This window comes from Terrapene carolina, unplaced genomic scaffold (genome assembly GCF_002925995.2).
Source record: "Terrapene carolina triunguis isolate 2854851 unplaced genomic scaffold, T_m_triunguis-2.0 Scaffold50838, whole genome shotgun sequence".
In the NCBI taxonomy this organism is placed as follows: domain Eukaryota; kingdom Metazoa; phylum Chordata; order Testudines; family Emydidae; genus Terrapene; species Terrapene triunguis.
Genome location: NW_020715189.1, coordinates 39,631 through 62,557, shown reverse-complemented (window position 1 = coordinate 62,557; position 22,927 = coordinate 39,631). Strand labels below are relative to the sequence as shown.

The 22,927-nt window shown below is 44.7% G+C and overlaps 1 protein-coding gene across 4 annotated transcripts; it reads left to right on the top strand.

Moving 5' to 3' along the window:
* Positions 1–4,360: 4,360 nt before the first annotated feature.
* On the top strand, positions 4,361–22,215 carry LOC112119319 (ubiquitin-conjugating enzyme E2 T). Of its 4 annotated transcripts, none has more exons than XM_024217947.1 (8): positions 4,361–4,448; positions 6,268–6,392; positions 11,039–11,151; positions 12,400–12,469; positions 13,451–13,556; positions 14,263–14,361; positions 14,526–14,609; positions 21,374–21,850. In XM_024217947.1, the coding sequence occupies exons 3-8, from the start codon at positions 11,043–11,045 to the stop codon at positions 21,584–21,586; spliced, it is 681 nt and encodes a 226-aa protein (XP_024073715.1). In that variant the 5' UTR covers positions 4,361–4,448; positions 6,268–6,392; positions 11,039–11,042; the 3' UTR covers positions 21,587–21,850. The 4 variants fall into 4 exon arrangements, with proteins under 4 accessions (XP_024073715.1, XP_024073723.1, XP_024073729.1 ...); XM_024217955.2 differs by lacking the exon at positions 6,268–6,392 and adding an exon at positions 21,859–21,980 and having other exon boundaries at positions 4,367–4,448; positions 21,374–21,483; XM_024217961.1 differs by lacking the exons at positions 6,268–6,392; positions 21,374–21,850 and adding an exon at positions 21,859–22,215 and having other exon boundaries at positions 4,367–4,448.
* The last annotated feature ends 712 nt before the right edge of the window (positions 22,216–22,927 follow it).

The following is a 22,927-nucleotide window of genomic DNA, read 5'->3' as shown; positions in this document are numbered from 1 at the left end:
ACAGAGGATATGTTATAGAGCTTAGGTAGCTATCCTGGTTCTCTAGCTTAGTCTGTTATAATGCATGCTTTGTGCTCTGGAGGTCCCCAGTTCATTCCTTGGTATCACACTAGGTGGCAGCTGTTATAATAATTCATTGTATACCCAGGAAATACCCCATCCCCAGTCATCCAACAGCAGCAGCTCGAGCTGAAAATAGTCTCTGAATTACAATTCTTGAATGTTTAGTTTCAATGATTGATTTTGTTGTGTTCTTCATTTCATAGAATCATAGAAAATCAGGGTTGGAAGGGACCTCAGGAGGTCATCTAGTCCAACCCCCTGCTCAAAGCAGGACCAATTCCCAACTAAATCATCCCAGCCAGGGCTTTGTCAAGCCTGACCTTAAAAACCTCTAAGGAAGGAGATTCCACCACCTCCCTAGGTAACCCATTCTAGTGCTTCACCACCCTCCTAGTGAAAATGTTTTTCCTAATATCCAACCTAAACCTCCCCCACTGCAACTTGAGACCATTACTCTTTGTTCTCTCATCTGGTACCACTGAGAACAGTCTAGATCCATCCTCTTTGGAATCCCCTTTCAGGTAGTTGAAAGGAGCTATCAAATCCCCCCTCATTCTTCTCTTCTGCAGACTAAACAATCCCAGTTCCCTCAGCCTTTCCTCGTAAGTCATGTGCTCCAGCCCCCTAATCATTTTTGTTGCTCTTTGCTGGACTCTTTCCAATTTTTCCACATCCTTCTTGTAGAGTGGGGCCCAAAACTGGACACAGTACTCCAGATGAGGCCTCACCAATGTCGAATAGAGGGGAATGATCACGTCCCTCGATCTGTTGGCAATGCCCCTACTTATACAGCCCAAAATGCCATTAGCCTTCTTGGCAACAAGGGCACGCTGTTGACTCATATCCAGCTTCTCGTCCACTGTAACCCCTAGGTCCTTTTCTGCAAAACTGCTGCCTAGCCATTCGGTCCCTAGTCTGTAACAGTGAATGGGATTCTTCCGTCCTAAGTGCAGGACTCTGCACTTGTCCTTGTTGAACCTCATCAGGTTTCTTTTGGCCCAATCCTCTAAGTTGTCTAGGTCCCTCTGTATCCTATCCCTACCCTCCAGCATATCTACCTCTCCTCCCAGTTTAGTGTCATCTGCAAACTTGCTGAGAGTGCAGTCCATGCCATCCTCCAGATCATTAATTTGACACTGCTCTATGGAATTCAGCAGTTACAATGTTGTCTGAGTGGCTTGGCTTAGAATTTCCTTCCTTCACCACATGTGAGCTAGGAAAGGGGGGAACTTGTAGTCAGCATCAGCAATTAATCTTCTCGGCTCCCCATGCCTTGGCTGCTGCTCTGGTCTCTAGGCTGCCTAGCGGCCCAGCCTGCATTTTAGACTCCCCACATTCCCTAGCTGAACTCTAGCGCTTGTTCCCTGTCTCGTTCCTGCCCCTCCTCACTGAAAACATGTAATCCAATGACCTCCCTCCTGTGAGGAAAGTTGGAGAGCAAGAGGCAACTGCAGGCAGGTCCCAGCAGGGTAGGGAGACAGAAAACAAAAAGCTCAGCATCTAGCAGCAGGAAAATGATAAATTCAGCAGAAAAATGCGGATTTCTGTGGTATCTTGGAAAAATGCAAGATTCCGCAGCTGCAGAGTCCAGGACCTGACAGGCCCCGAGTGAGATGGCTGGGGCAGTTTACATCTTTTAGAGCAAGGGTGGGCAAACTTTTTGGTCCGAGGGCCACATCGGGGTTACGAAATGGTATGGAGGACCGGGTAGGGAAGGCTGTGCCTCCCCAAAGAGCCTGGCCCCGCCCCCTATCTGACCCCTCCCACTTTCCGCCCCTTGACTGCCCCCCTCAGAACCCCCCACCCATCCAACCCCCCCTCGCTCCTTGTCCCCTGCCCGCCCCCTCCCGGGACCCCTGCCCCCTATCCAACCCCCCTGCTCCCTGTCCCCTGACTGCCCCCCAGGACCCCCTACCCCTTATCCAATCCCCCCACTCCCCGCCCCCTTACCATGCCGCTCAGAGTGGCAGGACTGGCTTATTGGAAAGCCTGGGAGGTAGGCAGGCACAAGCCCGGCAGGAGTGGTGGGTCAGAGTGCTCCCCGTATGGCTGCGGGGGAGGGGGGACAGCAGGGGAGGGGCTGGGGGCTAGCTAGTTTACCCACCTCTCTCTTAGAGCCATTGTTAGAGGTTCTTTACAGATTCAAATGGGCATTATGTAGGCCAGGGTTTGGCTACACATGAAAATTAATCTGGAATAAAATAGGGTATGAATTAAAATAGGATTATCTATTCCCAATTAACTCACATGTGGACACTCTTATTCTGGAATAAGCATGCTTTATTCCAAATTATCTTAATCCACTGCATTAAACTAATTGAGAACAAGACACTCTTAGTGCAGAGTAAGAGCGTCCGCACATGGAACTATTTAGGAATAGTTATTTGGGAATAGCTATTATGGCATAACTCCAATGTAGGCAAGCCCTTACACACAGGTCATGTTTTGAGATTATTTTCCCAAATGTAAGAGCTAGAAATTTAATTTTTTAAACAAAAGCTGATTTTCTGGAGCATGGTTCCGTGGCAGCGACTGAAGCTGATATTGCAGAATCACAGAATATGTGGAGCTTTGTTTATATATTTTATAAAATACCATGCACATGTATGGTGCTGTCTAAATAATAAGGCAATGGGTTAAATAAATGTTTGTTTGTCTGTATTAGGGCTGTTTTGTAGGCTGCAGCCTCTCTTTGTCCAGAGACAGTTGAGGAATTCAATCGTTAATTGAAATTGTATCTGAATTTTTAAGGAATCAGTTTACAAAGGAACCACAAAGCCCAGGTTGAGGCCTTGGAGTCTGGTACAAGCATTTACTAGGCTGAGACTTACAAATATCCCGAGATGGGAATAATATTAAAGCATTTTTCTTTAATGGATTTCTTTGGTGTCTGATAAGCAAGGGCACCAGATAGCTGAACTTGGTCTATTGTTGCCATCATGTAAAGAGAGACTAAAGCCCCATCTTCCTCCAGTTATAACTCAGTCAGGGGACTCAGTTTCCACATATTTATGGGATGACCAGGTTACAACAGGTTATAAATCTGTAGCCCAGATGCTGTTATGAGAGAGTGATATATTATTATTAATTATTTGTATTGCAGTAGAGCCTAGGAGCCCCAATCAGGGACTAGGACCCCACAGTACAAAAAGACAGAACAAAAAGACAGTCCCTGCCCCACAGAGTTTATAGTCTAAGTAGCTGTGCAGCCAAGGCCTTTGTGGGGAGGGGAAGCAAGGATTCACCTCAACCAGTTCTTAAAGTGGTCTGAATAAAGTTTGTGGGGATCTATCATAATCTAGGAGCAGCAGCTTTGGAAAGACAATGCTTAAAGTGCACCCCTCAGCGACCCAGACTGATTTAAAACCTTATTTTTGCTGGGTCTGCGACCCCTTGTAACCTGCCCTGGCACAAACTGACCTTACACATTGACCACAGCCAGCTACTGTACAGTGTGACTAACCCTGCGCAAGCAAAAAATCACAAGTCAGGCCCCCAAAATCACAAGATTTAAATATATATATAAAACCACAGGTCTCTTTCCCTTCGCCTTCTCATTTACAAGCCTTTGGGGTGAAGCGACTCTCACTTCACAACAGCATCAGGCGTTTCTCCACCACCCTGAGTGGCTGCAAACCAGGCTGGAGATCCTCAGGCAATTCCCTGACCCTAGCGGCTGGGGTGAGACCTCCCCCTTTCCATGAGCGTGTGTGCGTGTGAGCATGTGTGAAATTCTCACACAATCCCATGACTGCAGCAGCTGGGGCAAAACCTCCCCCAGCCCCAGCCCGCACACACGTGAGCACTGCTAACAGGTGACATTCTCAGGCAATCCGCTGACTCCAGCAGCTGGGTCCAACCCCCCCCCCATATAGTGATGTGTGTGCATTAAAGTGTGTAAACCCAGCCCGCCCCATGCACCCCGGGGGTCAAAACCCCCCTCCCAGTGTGGACTGGGCTCGAGCCGCGGCCCGCATCCACCCCCGGGCCCTGCCTGGAAGGCACAGGGCAGCAGCGAGGCCGTTGCAGTAAGGCCTCACCCCACCCCTTACGCCTCTGTGACGCCCCCTGTGGGGAGGGTGCCCGCGAGGAGGGGTGGGCGGGGCCCCGGGACGGCTCCTCCAATCCTACACCGCGTCTCCTCCCCGCTCCCAAGGTTTGAAGCCCCAGGGCGGTGCCTTCGGGTCCTCTCCGGCCAATCAGCCCCGCGCTCCCCGTAGATCGGCACTTCTGCAGAGCGACTCAGAGTGTGCCCGGCTGGTTGCTAGGCGCCCCGGGAAGTCCCGCCCCTGGGCGTGGCCAGGCGAGGCAGCCAGTGCCGTCCGGTGTTGCCTCACGCGCCCACCGCGGTCGTTTGGCGGCGTCCTGAGGCCGAGGCTGTGCGGGTGAGTGGGGGCGGCGGGGCCTCGAGCGGGGGCAGGGCGGTCGGTCACCCGTGCGCGGAGCTCGGGGCCACCTCAGCATGGCGGGCGGGGTGGTCATGGCGGAGGGGGACAGTTAGCTCCCGTGGGGGGGGACCCTGATCCGCGGGGGGGGGGGGGGATAGGGGGGAGGTTGGCCCCCCGGGGGGGGGGGGGGGTGACCCTGACTCTGGGGAATGGGGGGCAGTTTCCCTCATAGGGGGTGATCCTGACTCTGAGGGTGGGGGGGATGGGCAGGTGGCCTCCATGGGGGAGTGATCCTGACCCTGTGAGTGGGGTGGTCACAGAGGGGCAGGTGCCCCCCCCCGGGGTGTGTGTGACCCTGACTCTGGGATGGGCTGGTCATGTAGGGTTGGGGGGAAGTTAGTCCCCGTGGGGAGTGACCCTGGTCCTTGGGGCAGGTTGGTTGTAGTGGGGGGGATGGGAACAATTACTCCCCGTGGGGAATGTCCCCAAACAGGGATTTCCCTACCTTCCCCCGGCCAGTCGTTTTCCAGCTAGATCTAGTTTTTAAAATTTTCTAGTTCGAAAAAAAATTCATTTTGTTGTTTGGAAATTTGAATTGAAGTTGAAACATTAACACACACTTTAAAAGCATATGTATGATAAAATACTTGTTCCTGAAAATGCATAGTAGGTTTGAAACCTATGAACAAAGACTAGCTGCCTCCCGCAGCTGTTTGTTCCGACAGTGCTGGCTCATTCATTTCAGAGAGGTTGGCCGACCTAATAATTTCAAATTATAATTTATAAACAACAGTAAATCATCATAATTCAAATGCTGATGTTTATTGATGTTTTATGATGTTTAAAATGTGAGACCAAGAGTTAGCGCCAAATTGCTTTGCCGACAAAAATGTATGAAACTTGCTTACAGTAGCTGGGCAGCCACAGCAAGCTTAACTCCTCCTTTCATGAAGTTTCAATAAAATTTATGCATATATATATATATATAGAAGGAATTAATATAATTTCTTGTTCTTGGGATGACTAGATTAGTGTGTTTAGTGACTTTGCTCTAGAATGCTAGATTTGTGGCATATATAGAAATATATGTTTCCTATTAGGCAAGGTTTTTAAAATGCCTTATTTGCCAATGTCGTTATCTTGCATTGTTGCTATCTAGAGAGGTCATTATCTTGGGGAGTTTCTGAACTAAACACTTAATAATAATTTTTCAAAAGTCAATTTAAATTAAACACATTAAAAATGATATATATTTTGCTTTAGAAATCTAAAACTGTTGTGTTTGGTGTAATTTGCATTGTCCTATGTTAAATTTGCATTATCCTAACAAAACATTAAATTTATTAATTATGACAGTCTGTACTCTTATGTTCACCCTTTTTACAAGGCTAGGATAAATAAATGTACAAAGAATGCCTTGTGAGGTATCATTTGAAAACTCATAATCTGTCAAACTTTATTGTCCTGGTAAAATGTGTGGCAACATTGTATGTGAAGTTATAGAATTCTACTTTATAAGGCATGTTCCAAATCTGGGGAACCAGCTTCAAACCGGTTCCCCAGAGACAAAAAACTAGCCAACACTTCATCCAGGTGTCAACAAAATCAAATGGACTATCACCTGGTTAATTGGCCATTCTTTGGCAGAAAGAAAGGTGTGAGTGAGAACTTTACACATTGACAGCAAAACAGCTGGAAGTTTGTCCTCCAGTCTCCTGTCATCTGAACCCTAGATGAAGATGATCTTCAAAGGGAAAAGAGAACTATAAGAAATGAGGAGAGAAACCCCCAAACACTCCTTTCTCTTTGCTCACAGCATCAGAAACACCTGAAGGAACACTGAACTGGGGAGGGAGCTTGTCTGAAAGGATTCTAGCCAGCGAGACTGCAAAAGCATGTGGCAAGAAAGACATTGTACTTTGAATTCACTTAGCCCGTTAAGTAAGTTATTAGTTGCGTTTTGCCTTTTATTTTTTTTAACCAATTTTGACTTTTATGCCTCATTACTTGTAATCACTTACAGTCTTTCTTTCTGTGGTTAATGAACTTGTTTTATTGATTTATCTAAACCAGTGTGTTGGATTAAAGTGTTCGAGGAATCTCTACCTGAGATAACAGGGTTTGTGCATATCACTTTCTGTTTATGAAATGATGGATTTTATGTGAGCTTGCATTGTCCAGTAGAGTGTTGGGCAGTACAAGATGCATATTTCTGGGGGAAAGTCTGGGACTGGAGAGTTTCCTGGTGTTCTGCAGTGTAATTCATGAGTGACTGACTATAGCACTCATACTGTGTAGCTGGGAGCAAGTTACATGCTGGAGGCTGTGTGTGAACAGACCAGGAGTGGTCGTTCTCGCAGTGTAAAAGACACCCCAGGTTCAAAAACTAAGGGGAAACAGCTGTTCAACAGTCCAGATTGTACCTTGGGTAATGTCACATTCTTATATGTTTTATATGTTGCAGGTCAAAGTGAAAATGAAAAGACAAAAAACAATTCAACAATTTTTCCACTCAAAGGCCTCAAATCAGCCAAGATGAAGAACATACCAAGCATCAGGAATATACCAACATGTCATCTGAAGGTTCAGGTGGCGTATCTACATCCGAACAGTCCGAAGCACAAATACAACTACCTACTGAAGAAACAGTGTCTCCACAACCTGAAGGCAGTTCCTGATGTTTGTCGGTCAAGCTTTTTCCATTTATTAAAGTTACAAAAGATGGTGCACCTCTTGCAAAAAACTTATGAAGAAGGAAAGTTTCCCACTGCTATAGTTGGTAATACTGGAGGAGCTTAGGTCTGGCAAACTATCAGCAAAGCCAATGCTGATAAACTACATGAAAAGGCTGCAAAACACCAAGCCTCTGTACTGCATCAACATGCAGAAAGCCTTATAAGCCAGTTACTGTCAAAACAAAATCTAGAAGTACTTAGTGAGGCCATTAAGAATGCTGAATGCACAACGCAGTTTGTGGGAACAAACATGTCGGTCGCATCATACTTTCTATTTAAGCAAGAGATACCACACACTACAAACTGGAGGTCAGTGTTAAGTGCATTGTCACTTGTTAACCCTGAACAAGACCGGCAAATGCTCACTATCTTTCTGCAAGAAACTCAAGTAAGTGGTTAGAAGCATGCGGTGCAACAGTGAAAGACTCAGCAGTTGAAAAAGTGAAGAATTCTCTTACCACATTCAAAAACTTTGCATACATGGCTCATGAATGCACTGATGCAAGTGGGTGTCAAGTATTAAGTCATTGTGTACGTTATCTTGATGTCAGTGGTAGGCCAGTGGATGCATTTCTAGATGTTCAGGTTATAGAAGACACATCGGCTGCATCTGTGACAACCCACATCTTAGAAGAGTTAAATGTTTGTAAATTGGACCCCAAACAGATGGCTGCTTGTGCATTTGATGGAGCAGCAAACTTCTCTGGAAGACATGGTGGAGTACAAGCTTTGCTCAGAGAAAAGTGTAACCCTAATCTCTCCTATACACACTGCAAAGGCCGTCTACTCCAGCTAGCACGAGCTGCAGAATCTTCAAAAGACATTAAAAAAGCCATAATTGTAATGTCTTCATTGTACTCTTTTTTTTTCAGCAAGAGTCCAAAAAGACTGAACGTATTGGAAGAAATAGAAGATGCTCTGGGACTGAAGTTCAAATTAGTCCAAAAGAAAACCCACTGGCTTTCTCATGAGCTATCCTTGGCTGTTGTCTTAAAATTACTGCAACCCTTATTACTGGCTTTAGAAAGTATCTACCAAGAGGGGACCGATCTAAGTAGTGAGACTGGTGCACTACTTTTGCTATTATGTTCAGAGAAAACAATCACTATTCTCTCTCTTGTAAGTTTACTGTTGAAACCACTTGGGTCATTAAACAATGCCATCTAGGCATCTGCTACAACAGTAGTAGATCTTTGTCCAGCAATAGAAGCTACAGTTGGATCAATCAGAGAAATATCCATTGACAATGTACTGGAAGAAGCAAAGACTTCAATCCAGAAGTTAACTAATGAAGGACTAATGACTCTTCCTTAAGTAAAGAGGACAAGAAGTGTTTGTTAAGCCAGCTGAAAAAGTACATTGACTTGATTCTTACAAATCTACAACAGCAACTTCTGGATTCTACTCAACCTCTGTGTAGCTTTTACAGATGTCTGTCTTATAAAACACCTGCAATTGAGTGGAGTAAGGCACTGCCGGCAATGGGGCCGCCATGTGATCAGGACAGAATAGAGAATTTGAACGCAGAGTGGACTGTCATGCAACAAATGAATGAAGATTTGACTGCAGCTTCTTTTTTATCATTGTTAGTGGCTCAACCTGATCTTTGTGCTATGTTTCCTGGGATGAAAGAAGTAGGAATTCATCTCTTGCTACTCCCAGTCACAACAGCTACAGTTGAGCGTTCTTTTTCATCATTGAATAGGATTTTGTGTTGTGAAAAAAGTCGCCTTCTGCCTGATCATGTGAATAAACTAATGAGCATATCAATTGAAGGACTGGAAGTACCGGACACACGAGAAGCCACCAAAGATGAACGCACTGCATTAGAGAAGTTCATTAACAGAGTTGTGCAAAATTACAAGAAACCAAGAAGGATGTAGATGTAATGCTTCACAGAAGGCTTGAATAGCCAACTTCATTTGTGTGATGATTTTAAAATGAATTAAATCTAATAAAATGCTTGTGGAACATTTTTCAGTTTTTACTGTGGTGCCATACAACCCGCCTTCGTCCTCATGGTCTCGCCCCTTGGCTCTCACACCCCCTGTAAATTCAAACACCGCCTCTAATTTCAATTCCTGTGGAGAAAACAATGTGGGGTAATCATGGGGAGATGGCGGACAGTTAGCCCTCATGGGGGGGGGGGGGGGGGGGTGGGCCTGACTTTGGGGGCGGGGGGGGGGGCGGGTGTGTGCACAAGGGAATGCTTGGTTCTTCCCCACAGCTGGGTGGGGGCAGAGGGATACATAGTTATCCTGGTGCGGGGTGAGTGACACTGTACCACCTCCCCCCTCCACACACACAGGGGCAGATTGTCCCTGCTTTGAAGTAACCACTGACATGGAGTGCAGGGAGGCTATAATTTCTGACAGGTGAGACCGTTCCCATATTAGGAAGTTCCTGATTACTATTCATCTATCTTGCTGCAGGCAAGGTTGGATCCCATTTTAATTCCCACGTGCCAAAATCTGTTCCCCATTGCCAGTAACTATTTTTTGGCAGATGAGGGAAATTTTCCTGGTTCTCTTTCTTGTCCCAGTTGGTGGGTGAGGATGTTTTCGTGTTTGACTGGGAATATTCATGGAGATTGCTCGGGACGGTTTTAACCACGTACATTTGTACTGTATTGCAGCCACAACATGTTATAACGTGTTTTGGTCCCAACAGGCCTGATGGTCTCGTAACTGGTTACCCAGCATGGTTGATTATTTTGAACCTGTGTTGTGCATGAGCTGGCTTATAAGATGGTTTGGTCAGTTTTTAGTTATAGAATCATAGAAATGTAGGTCTGGAAGGAACCTCAAGAGGTTATCTAGCCCAGTGGCTCTCAATCTTTTTGGGCTCAGGACCTATTTGTAAATGTTTATGGTCCATTGTAACCCAGTAAATAGTCTAGGGATGGAGGTCTTGGGTGGTTTTGGTCAGATCCTGTGGCACTCATCCCACAGTGCTGGCTCCTGCAGCTCCTGTGCTGTGGGGCTGGCTGCAGGAGCCATTTGCGTGAGTGGAGTTGTGACCTGCTCATGGGGTTACAGTGCCGCTTACTCAAATTTGGCCTACCCAGACTCCCGTCGTCATGATAGATGGGCCAAATCTGAGTGGCGCTGGGACCTCAGAGGTTGCCCAGCCAGCCCAGGAGCTGTCACGTGACCATTTGAAACACCAATTTTGGGTACTGACCCGCGGGTTGAGAAACCCTGATCTAGCCCATCTTCCCCCCACCCCACCCTGCTGAGGAAGGATTAATAAAAAAAGACCAGAATTCCATGCTTTAGCCAAGATCTATACCTAGGATAAAGCACATTTTTGTTTTAACCTGGTTAGTACAGTTTAATAATAATACCTAGATTTTCATCACTAGATCTCAAAGTGCTCTACGAAAGAGGTCAGTGTTGTTACTGCCATTTTTGTAGAGGAGAAAATTGAGGCACAGAGGTGTAAAGTGACATGCCTAAGGTCATGCAGCAGGCCAGTGGCAGAACTGGGAATAGAATTGAGGTCTCTCGAGTCCCAGCCCAGTGCTCTATCCATTCTGGTGGACCAAATCATCTTACTACGTGGTTGGGCTACATGAGGGTGTATAAAATTTGGTTCTTGCTGCCATAGAGATGAGATGTTTTTAAAGAATTCCAAGGATCGTTGTTGTTTTTCATGGCTCTGCGTCACCCTCAACAGAATAGCTTCTAATATTAAAGGCTAAGTGCTGGGTGTTGATGAGTATTTAATGGCTGCTTCAAATGACTGTCCTTGCACAACTGGTGTTTGACTTATTATTGTGAAAGCCAGTACCATATCTACAGTATGAAAGGCGCTAGCTATAAGGTGTTAATTCTCCTTACAATATTTCAGCACAATGCAAAGAACTTCACGACTGAAGAGAGAGCTGCATCTGTTGACCACAGAGCCTCCCCCAGGCATTATGTTCTGGCAAAACAAAAACCGGATGGATGATCTACGAGCCCGTATGTATTACCATCATGGTTTGGGGTTTTTTGGGGGGGTGGGGGTGGTATGCGTATCATTAAAATTCTCTCTGCTGTGGTAATGTTTACTGGGCAGTGCCTGTACTTAGCAATTTGGGGATGAAATTAACCCCAGTCCATGACATTTGTTTGATTCTTGTCCACTCTTCATCTTTTTTTTTTTTTTTTTTTGAATTCCCCTTCTTTATGTTCCCTATTGATTGGATCCCTGGTCATGTGGCTAGGCGGCGTGGACCGGGGGGAGTAGTTAAGGAAACAGCCACACTGGTATGCTTCCTGTAACATGAGTTACTGTTGCTAGAAGTAGCTGTAACCCCCTCATGGCTTTTCAACACTGCTGAAGGAGTCTGTGCATGTAGGGGGTTGGATGTGCTTTGCTAACAAGGTTTTATAGATGGCTTGGAGACTCAGGTTTCAGGTTTCCTGCTAAGAGGAAGGCCAGGCATCCACAGAGTTCTCCCTCCATAACTCAGCCTTTGGCCCTTTAGATTAACTCAATTTCAGGCACTGACTTCCAGAAGAAACAATACAGGGGAGCAGTATTGAAGATTATGGCCCTATAATCCTAAACATTAGCTTTGCCACCTTAACCCACGAGAGTGCTTGGGTCACTAGGCCAATTCTCAGTCCTGGTTCTAGGGCTGAACATTATTTCAACGTCTTTTTCAAGTATTGGCTGAAAATTCACCAGTTATTGTATCATGCTCACAGTCTGGAACTTGAAAAATTTTCTCTCCTTCAGAAGTTGAAATTGGCCATGACTCCTGAAGTATGAGAAGGGAGGAAGTATCAAGGCTTCGCCTGGATATAAACATAGGAAGGTCAGACACACGGAAGGAATTAGTGAAATAACATACTCTTTCTTGACTATGCGGAGCACTCGCTTAGCTGAGCTCCAGCAATACAATTTTTGTCAGTGAAGAGGTTCCAACCTGTAACAGTCACACTCTTTTTGCTTCCAAAATTAGATAACTAATGATTGTTTAGGCTCTCCCTAGTTCTCACTTAAAACATAGGGGTTATTGACCTTACTGCACAGCAGGGTAGAACAAAATGTGACGAGGTGGCAGTGGTTACTTCTGTTGGCAGATCCGGACATTGCTACAGTTAAAAACGGTGTGATGGGAATGCACGACTGTAGCAGAAGCATGATGGGAGTGGGAGCGGGAGCGGGGGGAACACTTACCCATTTTGAATGTTATAGTTGTCTAATTTTTTTTCTTTAAGAAATTTTGGGTGGTACAAACACGCCATATGATAAAGGAGTTTTCAACTTGGAAGTAGTTGTTCCTGAAAGGTAATTAAATCACTGCATCTAGGAAGGTGGGCAGACGGGGGAACACACATAGTAAGAAGGAATTTTTTTTTAACTTCCTGTCAAACATGTCAGTTTGTGTGAGATACGAAGAGGTGGTATCCTGTATATTAGGAGCATTGGAGCAATGGGCATAAAGTGTAATAGTTTGCTTTTTTGCCTTCAGCCTCCCTGTTTGTGACATTATCAATCAGTTTTTAGGTGAGAGAGATTTTATTAATGTACTTATTTATTTGTAATATGAAGATTTCACTTTCAAACTCCCAAGGTGTGTAACAATGCACAAAAAAATCGAGAAATACTTTGTCAGGATCCTTAAATTATTTTGATGCCTTTAAACAATTTTGAAAGGGGGGAAAAAGTACCTGTATGGTGCATAAATTCATGGAGAATAGGTTCATCAATGGCTATTAGCCAGGATGGGCAGGAATGGTGTCCCTAGCCGCTGTTTGCCAGAAGCTGGGAATGAGTGACAGAGGATGGATCACTTGATGATTACCTGTTCTGTTCATCCCTCTGGGGCACCTGGCACTGGCCACTGTCAGAAGACAGGATACTGGGCTAGATGGACCTTTGGTCTGACCCAGTACTGCATCTTTTTCCTGTTTACAGCTGAAGTGAATTGATGTAACTAAAAGAGATGTCAGGGAAAATGAGAAAAGCAAGTAATCTGAGGCAATGAGAAGTTAGCTTCCGAGCAAAAGGGAATTTAGTGCTGTGCAAAGGACAGAAACCAAACTGAAAACAGTCAAGGCCATTGTGTTAGAGGGCATGACCAGAGATGGGGCTGTTTCCTCCAAAAACTTGCTGAGGAGAAGATGGTTGGAATTTGCAGGTGGCTGGGGAGAGGACACTATAGTGTTGTTTGTGGTAATGTGGCAAATGGAATGCTAATGGAACTGAACATTCAATTTAGATTATATTTCAAATGAAATCTGTTTCTTTAACACCTGTTCTTTAAAGATATCCATTTGAACCCCCGAAGATTCGCTTTCTGACACCCATCTACCATCCCAACATTGACTCTGCTGGAAGGATTTGCCTGGATGTTCTCAGATTACCGCCCAAAGTAAGGCAGTGCTACTCTAGTGGGGATCAACAAAGTTACAGATGATGCTAAACTCCCCTATTGTCCTGGCTGTAAAAAGCTTCACTGATATTTAATATTGGCTCTTGTTTACATGGATACTCATGATACAGGCGACTGTATAATGCATGCCATTGGTTACTCACTAAGATGTATTTTCCTTTGCTTTTTTTGATGCTTTAAGGGCTGGGATTTTCAAAGGGACCTATGAGTCAGGTGCCCCTCTGAAAATCACAGCCTGGATCCTGATACAATACAGATGTAGATGACACTGCGGGTCAGTGTTAATTAAGTTGGAGTGAGATCTCTGTGTAACTAGAATTGCTCTCTTGAAATGGCCCGAATAGAAGCTGCAGGGCTAATTGGTATGAGCACTGTGCCTCTGTCTGTCTGCTGTAGAGCAAGTTAGCACTGTAGCTGTGGTGAACCAAAAGAGTGAGAGCCAGGTCGGTCCTGGAATGGTTTTTCTCCTTTGTAGGAGAGGTCAAAACCTTACTGGTTTGAGATCCACTAACCTGGCATCAGATGTCTTCCCTGCTGTATAAACTGACCACCTGGTGGTAACCACCTTATGTACTGCATTGAGGTCTGGAAACTCCAGAGGAAAATTTGTTTTCTGTATGTCAGCTAATGATCAGACTTCTTTTCCCTGTTAAGCTCTGTTTTTTATTATTCTGTTTCTGTGAAGGGTGCATGGAGGCCGTCCCTGAATATCTCCACGTTGCTGACCTCCATACAGCTTCTGATGAGTGAGCCTAACCCTGATGACCCCCTCATGGCAGACATAGTACGTACTCTTCTTTTGTTCCTTTGGTGCAAATGCTGGTGCATGCAAGTTAGAGCAGAGACTATATGGTACTTGTGCTCATTCTTCTATATAGGGAACTAAGAGTGTTCACAGGTGCTTGATTAAGTGTCTATCCTCCTTGTCTCTTGCTTTATTATTTCTAGTCCTCGGAGTATAAATACAATAAGGAAGTGTTCATCAGAAATGCCAAACAATGGACTGAGAAGCATGCAAGCCAGCAAAAGAGGGTAAGAAATGTACCATGCTTTGACTCTGCTACAAAAGAATTGGGTGTAGGCTAATCTTCACATGTATAATCTTGCTAGTCCTCAGGAAGTAATATGAGTGACGCAGATATAGGCATCACTTTCAATAGCCTCTAACCCACTGACCCCAGTGCATTTTTGGATGTCTATTTCAAGTTCCAATTCCAGTATTTTTTTATTGGGAGTGGATTGCCTGTCTTCATAGAATTGAGTCCCTGGGTTGCCAGGGCTGTGATTGTGCCCTAATGTGAACTCTCTGAATTTAACTTCGCTCTTTAAGAAATTTTTGTTAATTCTGTTTAGGTAAACTTTACTTTGTTTCCCTACCCATGTTGTCATAGCTAGAGATTCCTGTGTATGTGGCCTAGGATACACTTAAAGTTTTGTCCGTATAACTATACTGGTATAGTTATGCAGGCAAAACCTTCCTAGTGTAGACACAGCTTATACCAGCAAAAGGACTTTTTTGCTGATATAACTGCAGCTAGGTGTACGCTATAGACTTCTACTTGGATAACTGTCAGTTGGGATGTGAAGAGGTGTGTGATCCCTGACTGACAGAGCTGTGCTGGCAGAAGCCCCTAATGTAGATGCAGGTATTCCAGCAAAGCTGCTCTTCTACCAGTATAGTTTGTCTCATTTGTGATGGGGTTGGAGAGGTGGTTTTACCATATATGTAGACCATATTCTGTCGGCGTAGCTGTGTCCACACTAAGTGTGCTTTCCTGGTATGGTATATTGATATTCCTGTACCAGTAAAGTGCTCCTAGTGTAGACATAGCTTGTGTCTACACTAGGGCTCGTTTCTGGTTCTAAAAACTTTTATTTAAAAACATCACACCCATAACTGACATTATTATACTGGCAACATTTCTAGAGTATACCTGACCTCTATCTCAGGTGAGTCCTTCCACTTCCTGTGTCTGCTCTGCATGGACTTACGCAAAGTGCCCTGGGATATTTTTAAGAGTTGGAGTCTGTCAAAATGTCCCTTCCTGTTGTACTTTGTGCTGGCTTTCTGTTTGTGTAATATAAATGTACAGTTATATTTGGGAAATGTATGGTCATATGCAGATTATAGAAGGGGATTATGTCCTCTTAACATGGGGATTGCTCATGACATCTGTCACAGGGTGGCTGGCCCCTGTAACTGAGTAGGTCCAACTCCCCTATGTCAGAGCAGGTGCTCCCAGGTGTAGGCCAGGTAAGGGAGCAGAGTTGCACCTGCTGCTGTAGAGTGAGTTCCACTGAAGGGCTGGCTATGAGAAGGAACTGGCTGATGGAGAGTGAGACAGGAAATTGCAGGAGGCAGGACTGCCAGAATCCCTGTCGAGGGGAGGTATTGAAAGCCTGAGATTCAAAGGGTGAGCTGAGAATGTTTTTGTTGGTTTGTTTAAGTTTGGGAATAAAACTGCATTAAAGAGACTGTGGGTGTGGCAGAGTGTTTTGGCAAGCTGGGGAGAAGCCCTGCCTTGTGACAACATCCCTCTACTAGTATTTGTGAGAGGTTAAATGAATTTAACAAAAGTTGATTCCATACTTTATTATTTATTTGTATTGTGGTCATGCCTAGAAGTCCCAGTCAAGGCTTGGGATCCCTTTGTGCTAGGCACTGTGTGTATACACACATACACACTGAACTGAGGGTCCCCGCCACAAAGACTTTGCAGTCTGAGTATATATAATGAGAGACAATGGCTGGATACAACGAATGTATGGGGGAGCAGAACGAAGTAGTGCAATGATTATGATTAGAGTAGAAAGCAGAGGGCAGACACACCAGCTGCCCAGCCAATGTTACGTGTTTTGTAAGCATTACAAATGTACTAACCCTATATTCACAGGCATGGAATATGATGGTCACTCCTCTCTGTGGTTTTACCATGCGGGTAAAACATATAGGGCCTGCTATTCAACTCTTTTTTCCTTATGTGTAGCTCCTGAAGATGGAGCTAGACATTTTAGTTCTCCTCCAACAAATTTATTCTAGTCATAATGGACTGTGTCTCTAGCTGCCCCAGTGCTGTGGTGACGCTCAATGGGGACAAGGGAGTGGGCTGTCAACCCACTGAAGACTTTCTGGCAGGTGGGTTTCCTTAGTATCATGTTTGTTTGGGAGAGATCTCTTATGCTGAAGCATATTAGTGAAAGGATGAGATGATATAACTAGGCATCCTTCTGCACCCTCACCTGATGGAATGCCATGGTCAGGAGTCTTCCCAGAACTCCTTAGGCAACATTAAAAACATTTTCAGATAAAGTGTATACCTGAAGTCCTATGTTTAGGGTGGCTAATAGGCTCAGCAGGAGTTCCCTGGGATTTTACTCTTTGAGCAAGCTCCTGTATGTGTACAAAGTTGAGGCCCTAGTAGACCTAGTGTGAAAGGAGTGAGGGCAACAGGTCTGTCATAGTAGTGATGGAGGAGAAATTGCCCCTTGCACAGCACGAGACAAATGGTTGTAGGCACAGAATGCTAGGGCAAGTTTAGAGATGTGGTCTCTTGAGGCAGAAAAACATGCAGCCAGCCGCTGCCCATTTCCACATGCTCAGCAAAGAGACTGTTTTAGTATTCTCCCCTGGACGCAATGGGAGGGAGTGGAGCTCGTGATAGAAGGGATGCTCTAATTTCTCAACACATCAGTTACGGAGAGATAAAAGAAGGCTACTTAGGGTCTGATTTTCCATTGTCCTGTACCGTGTGTTGTCATGTAGGCCAGTGTAAAGTGCTCAGTTGGCAGCGTTACTCACTTTGCACTGCTGTGAATGACTGCATGAGGTGTTGGACCGTGGAGAATCAGGTCCTAGATGTGTGGAGGAGAGGAAAAAGCAGGGACCCTGTTACTACCCCCCACAACTAGCTGCTAGGATGGATTGTGACTCAGAACTCTTCATAGTGCTTGATTAGAGAAGTGCAGCAACTGCGGAATAGCTTCTGTTTATTGACCTTTCAAATAAAATGGCTTTAACAAAGGAGTCAAAGGCGGCCTTCAGCCTCAGTTGGTTAGTGTTTCCTTTTTCCGCTCAAATATCCAGCAAGCTGTAGAGGAAACAACTAGAATTGTTTTGCAGTTGTAACACTAGGGGGCACCTGCACCCTTGACAATTGTCTGACTTCTGGAAAATAGCTGGGCAGTCTCATTCCCCAGACTAATGAAAATGAGGTACTTGTTGACCAACTTACCTTCCTACTGGAGAATGTACTTGTCTTGTTCCTCCAGTAGGTGGTGTATTTGGTTTTGTATTATCTCAGCTTCTCATGGCAAATGGGGACTGATGTCTGACAGAGTCCTTGCCTCCCAGGCTCTGCACAGCTCTGTGCCTGCCCCTTGGCTCACTGCTTCCACCAACCCCTGTTCCACTTGGGCCCTGTGCTCCCTTTTTGTCACACTCCCTTTTTGTCTTTCTCCCCCAAGCACCTCTGTGGGCACCCTGTGTGCCCCAAACAAGCTCTCTGATCCTGCGTGCCATGGAGCCATTGTGCTATCCCAACACCCCATTTCTTCTGCTGATCTCCCCTAACCTGACCACTCTCCTCCCTTAAATTAGTAATTTAAATCACATTTTAAAACTATGGGGAACTAACCCCATATAAACAATCAGCCTTGTGACATTACTTTGTGTAAGCCTTGTCCTCCCCTATCTGCATCCTTGAGCATTGTCTGTCCCAAAGTCCTCTCTAACTTAGGCTGTAAGCTCTTTATGCAGGGATTGTTTCTTTGATTTGAAAGGTCTGTCTCCTATGTATACAGGCCTTGCTTTTGTGACTGGCAGGTCCATTGCAATGTAACTGTCACGGGAGGCTGTGATGGTGCAGGGTGAGGAGATCCCTTGGGTAACAGTCTCTCAGCCCTATAGGTTTTGCTGATGGGGACTGAGACATTGAATGTGCCCAGTTTTCAATGGGGTGCCAGTATTGTGAGCAGAATAGTAGGATAATGCACACCTGGCACCTGTGTTGCTGCAACATTCTGAACTAATGGCAGGTTTGTTTAAGATTGTTGATTTCATAGCTAGGTACAGAGAATTACAGTAATCAAGCCTGGAGGTCCATGAATGTGTGGATCAATGTGGCCAAGTCTGCACCTGCCAGGAGGATGCAAAGTTGTCATAGCAGTGGAGCCCTGCAAATTTGCAGATATCCCTTTTATATCTGCGGATATCCATGGATCACGTTTGCGGCTTGTGGATCGGATGCAGGTACAAATTTTGTATCCGTGCATGGCTCTGCATACTGGCCGTAAGTTGAAAAGGGCATTCCCCTGTGGCCGTAGATACTGGAATATCCAATCCAAGTGGACACTAGGCCTGTGGGTTGTTTCAAGGATTTGAGAGGGAGGCTGTATGATGCAGGGTGATATTGCAAAGGTGCTTCTTTTCTCCACCAGCTTCACCTCAATCTTTCCAGTCAGCTGCTCTCATCTAGTTGCTTATTTTAGCTTGTATTCCTTAGGTGCCCTGTAACTCCTTTGTATCCTGTTATGTACTTGGGGGAAAAAAAAGACAATAAGAGTGTTAAGGTTGCAAAGTCAAGCACTTGAGAGTTAGGAAGTGTCAGAGTTAAGGTTGCTTGTACAAACTGAATTTGCCCCCTTCTTTCATAATACTCAGTTTTTAATTAAATGATCACACACTTATTATTTATTTGTATTACTGTAATAGCTAGGAGCCCTAGTCATGGACCAGAATCCCATTGTGCTAGATAAAGGCAAAGTACAAACTTTCTGCCAGAGCCCCCCGGCTTCATTCAGTGCAACAGATGGACAGTATTCACTGACATGGTTATTCAGTGTTTTTATTCTCCTCATTGAGTTACCCTGTGCCTCACTTAGTGCATATCATCCAAATCCTGCTCTGGAGACAGAATTATTAATTCCCTTGTGGGCTTTTCTGGGGTGCTCTTCATTATAGTATCTGAGTTTTCAGAAACATTAATGAAATTATCTTCACAACATCCCTATTGAGGTAGGGAGGCATTAATTTAATCTTATAGTGGGGGAACTGAAGCACAGATATTGAGGCCAAAATAGCCCCAAGTGTCCACAAATTTTGGATGCCCAATTTGAGATGGGCGGGGCCTGATTTTTCAGGTCACTTAGCATTTTTATGGCACTTTGTATGTTCAAACAGTTCCCATTGATTTCAATTAGCAGTTGTAAGTGCTCAGCACGTCTACAAATCAGGCTCCAGAATCTCAAGTTGGGCACCTAGAAAATGAACACAGTGGCCACCTGTGAAAATTTTGGTTTTACGTGACTTACCCAGCATCACATAGGAGCTCTGTGGCCGAATCCAGTTCTTCAGGGTGGCATTCAACTGTTCTAACCACGAGACCATCCTTTCTCTTCCTGTAATTCACTGCCTTATTCACGACACAGTTATCTTCTGCAACAAATGAGGCTGGGCTCCTACCTGTTAAGAGTGCTAATGCCAATGTAAGATTCAGGCCTGTATTTTTGCCTAAGATAGCATTTTGGGTTTTGCTTGCCTGTTTGAGTCTTGATACACTTACATTCTTACTAATATGTGAGAACAAAGGACAAATGCACTGTGTATGTTGCTTCTGCCTAGCCAGATGGGTTTATTAGCATACTGGGAACAGATAAGAGCAGATTGTGTTACTAGAGCGCACACTTTAAGACTGCCTCAACTCCTCTCTCAAGGCAAGGTCAAGCAACCATTGGGGAGGGGCAAATGGGGATTGGGGGGAAGGTATAAAACACTAAAAGGCCAAAGAAATGCCTGTCCCTGACCATAGCACAACCTCACTCCTTACCCCTGCCATGGGGTACAAAAGAGGTGGGACGAAGACCCACGACCCCCCAAAATGGAACAGGACCATAAGTTGTAAGGGGTGGGACTATGGGCGTGCATCTCAGGTATAATTATGCCTGCTGAGGAGGGCTGGGACAGGACACTGGGAAACAAGGCTCTGTGGTATCAGAGTTGTGGGACACATGCTTGCTGGAAACTAACCCCAATAAACATCGCATTGCCTGCACTTCGGATTTCTGGTCTTCTGCTTTCTGCCTGGGTGACAAGAACCAGGGGAGAGGGTGAAGGGAAAACACTCTTAACAATATGGACAATGGCTTCTTTCACTATGCAAGCCTGATTTGTTCCCTGAACACTGCTCATCTTGTGTACTGAATGAGATGGGAGTCCTCAGGAAAAATAGTATGTGATCATGTAATTAAAGGGGAGGAGGGGAACTTAGGGCAGGTCTACACTAGAAAGTTAGGGTGATCCAGCTATGTCACTCAGGGATGTGAAAAATTCACACCTCTGGGAGACGTAGTTAAGCTGGCGTAATCCCCAGTGTAGACAGTGCTAGGTTGACAAAAGAATTCTTCCATCAACCTAGCTACTGACTCCCAGAGAGGTGAATTTACGACAGTGACAGAAGAACCCCTTCCATCACTGTAGCGAGTCTCTACGCTACATCTATGCTACTGTAGCGTTTCTAGTGTAGACATAACCTAAGGCTCTACTTGTTATGGCTGTGGGGGGAAAAACAACCTTGAAAATGTGACCCAAGTGTCACCATCTGCCTGAGTGAGAAACAAATAGTTCTAAAGTGTGAGCTGCCTCATTTGTCTCATGGGCGATGACTCGGATGCCAGTGATAATACTTTAAATAAAAACATAGTTAACTAGAGTTGGTTGACATTTTCACAGGAATGTGTTTTTTTGGCACAGTTTTTGATTAATTTTCCCCTTTTTTCCTTCACTCCCAAAATTCGGGAAGTCTGAAGAGTTAGAAAGTTCCAGAGTGGCAGAAGGAAACATAGGAGTGGAAGGGACTTCCTGGATCATCAAGTCCAGTCCCTGCTATCACAGGCAACCCCATCAAATAACGTGGATCATAAATTTATCAAACTCTGTCTTAACACTAGTTAGGTTGTTCACCCCACTGCTTCTATTGGGAGGCTGTTCCAGAACTCACTTTTCTGATGGCTAGAAACCTTCTAATTTCCAGCCTAAATTGGTCAATTTATACACTTTTAGTGTTGGATTTGTATACAGTAGTCTGAAGTGCTTTGGGATATTTCCCCCCACACACTGTGTTATAAATGTGTAAGTCTGGCAATAATTTTCCAAGAGGAAGTGCTAGTGTGTCTCCAGGAAGTGAACGCTCCTTCTAGGGCAGACTTGATCTTTCAAACTGACTGTGAATGTTACAAATATAAAGGTAACCTTCTTTGTTTGAATCCTTTGTGTCTTCTGTACCAGGCTTCCAAAACTCCAGATGAGGAAGTGACCCAAAGCGAGGCTAGCACTCCCAAAGAATCTGCCATCTCCCAGAAAAGAAAAGCAAATGATATCAGCAAGAAGGGGAAAAAACCCTGCCTCGATTCATAGAGGTTCTCTGTGTAAATAAACATTTTTCTGAATGTGTAACACTGGCAGGTTTCACTTGTCTCTCTGTGCGTGAGCTAATACTTGCGATGGCAGGGGGTTGTTTTCAAATTAAAGCTGCTTTTATTTCAGTAGCATTACATGTTTTGTATTCTTGTTTGTCTTACATTGTTTGTCTCTAAGTATTGTGAAGGAAGGCAGAATTGGGAATAATCAGTCTTATATGTTTGAGTTCTCTTGTGATGATGGTTATTGTGTGAATGAGAAATTGCTTAACATTGCCCATGGACGGTATGTGGCCAGTCTGGCTTTTTTGTGGTTGATGACAGGCTAGAAATTGGAGCACATAATTAAAGGATATACTTGAATTTGTAAGTAATATTTTGCTGTTTCCCGCCCCAATTGAAACATCAGCACACCTGCCTGTAGCAGACACTTCAGTTTCCCTTGTTGGAGTAATAATAGTAAATGATACATGAGTGTGGACATATTGTATACTTTGTATCTCACCCTTTCCCCAGCTATCTTCCCACCTGTGCAATCAGTAACCAGCTCATAAATCAGAAGAACACTACTTCCACAAGCTGAGCAGATGGCTTAATGTTTTATAGCCCAAACTGGAGCAGAGTCTACGGGGAGACTTAAACTGGTGTAATTTATACCTTCCAGTCCCTTAAGGCATATTTGCATCCACTCATCAACTTGTAACTTACACCTCAGGTCTGCATGTGGCCATTGAATGTAAAGGAATCTAAATTTTGGTAATCTTGATACCCGAGGGACTGAAAAAGGTGAGAGTTATTTCTCTTGCTATGCTAACTGGGCTATGTAAGAAATTGTAATTTAATGCAGCAACTGCTATTCCTCACTTCCTTCTGACTTCCCAACATGTGAGTTTTACCAGCTTCACTTCCCTTATGCACTAGTATATAGGTGTAAGAAG

What these genes read in the sequence shown, in the direction of transcription:
- LOC112119319 (XM_024217947.1), top strand. Translation starts at nt 11,043, where the DNA reads ATGCAAAGAACTTCACGACTGAAGAGAGAGCTGCATCTGTTGACCACA. An exon ending in ACCCCCTCATGGCAGACATA is followed by an intron (nt 14,362 to 14,525) that starts GTACGTACTCTT and finishes TATTATTTCTAG; the next exon opens with TCCTCGGAGTATAAATACAA. An exon ending in ATGCAAGCCAGCAAAAGAGG is followed by an intron (nt 14,610 to 21,373) that starts GTAAGAAATGTA and finishes AAATTCGGGAAG; the next exon opens with TCTGAAGAGTTAGAAAGTTC.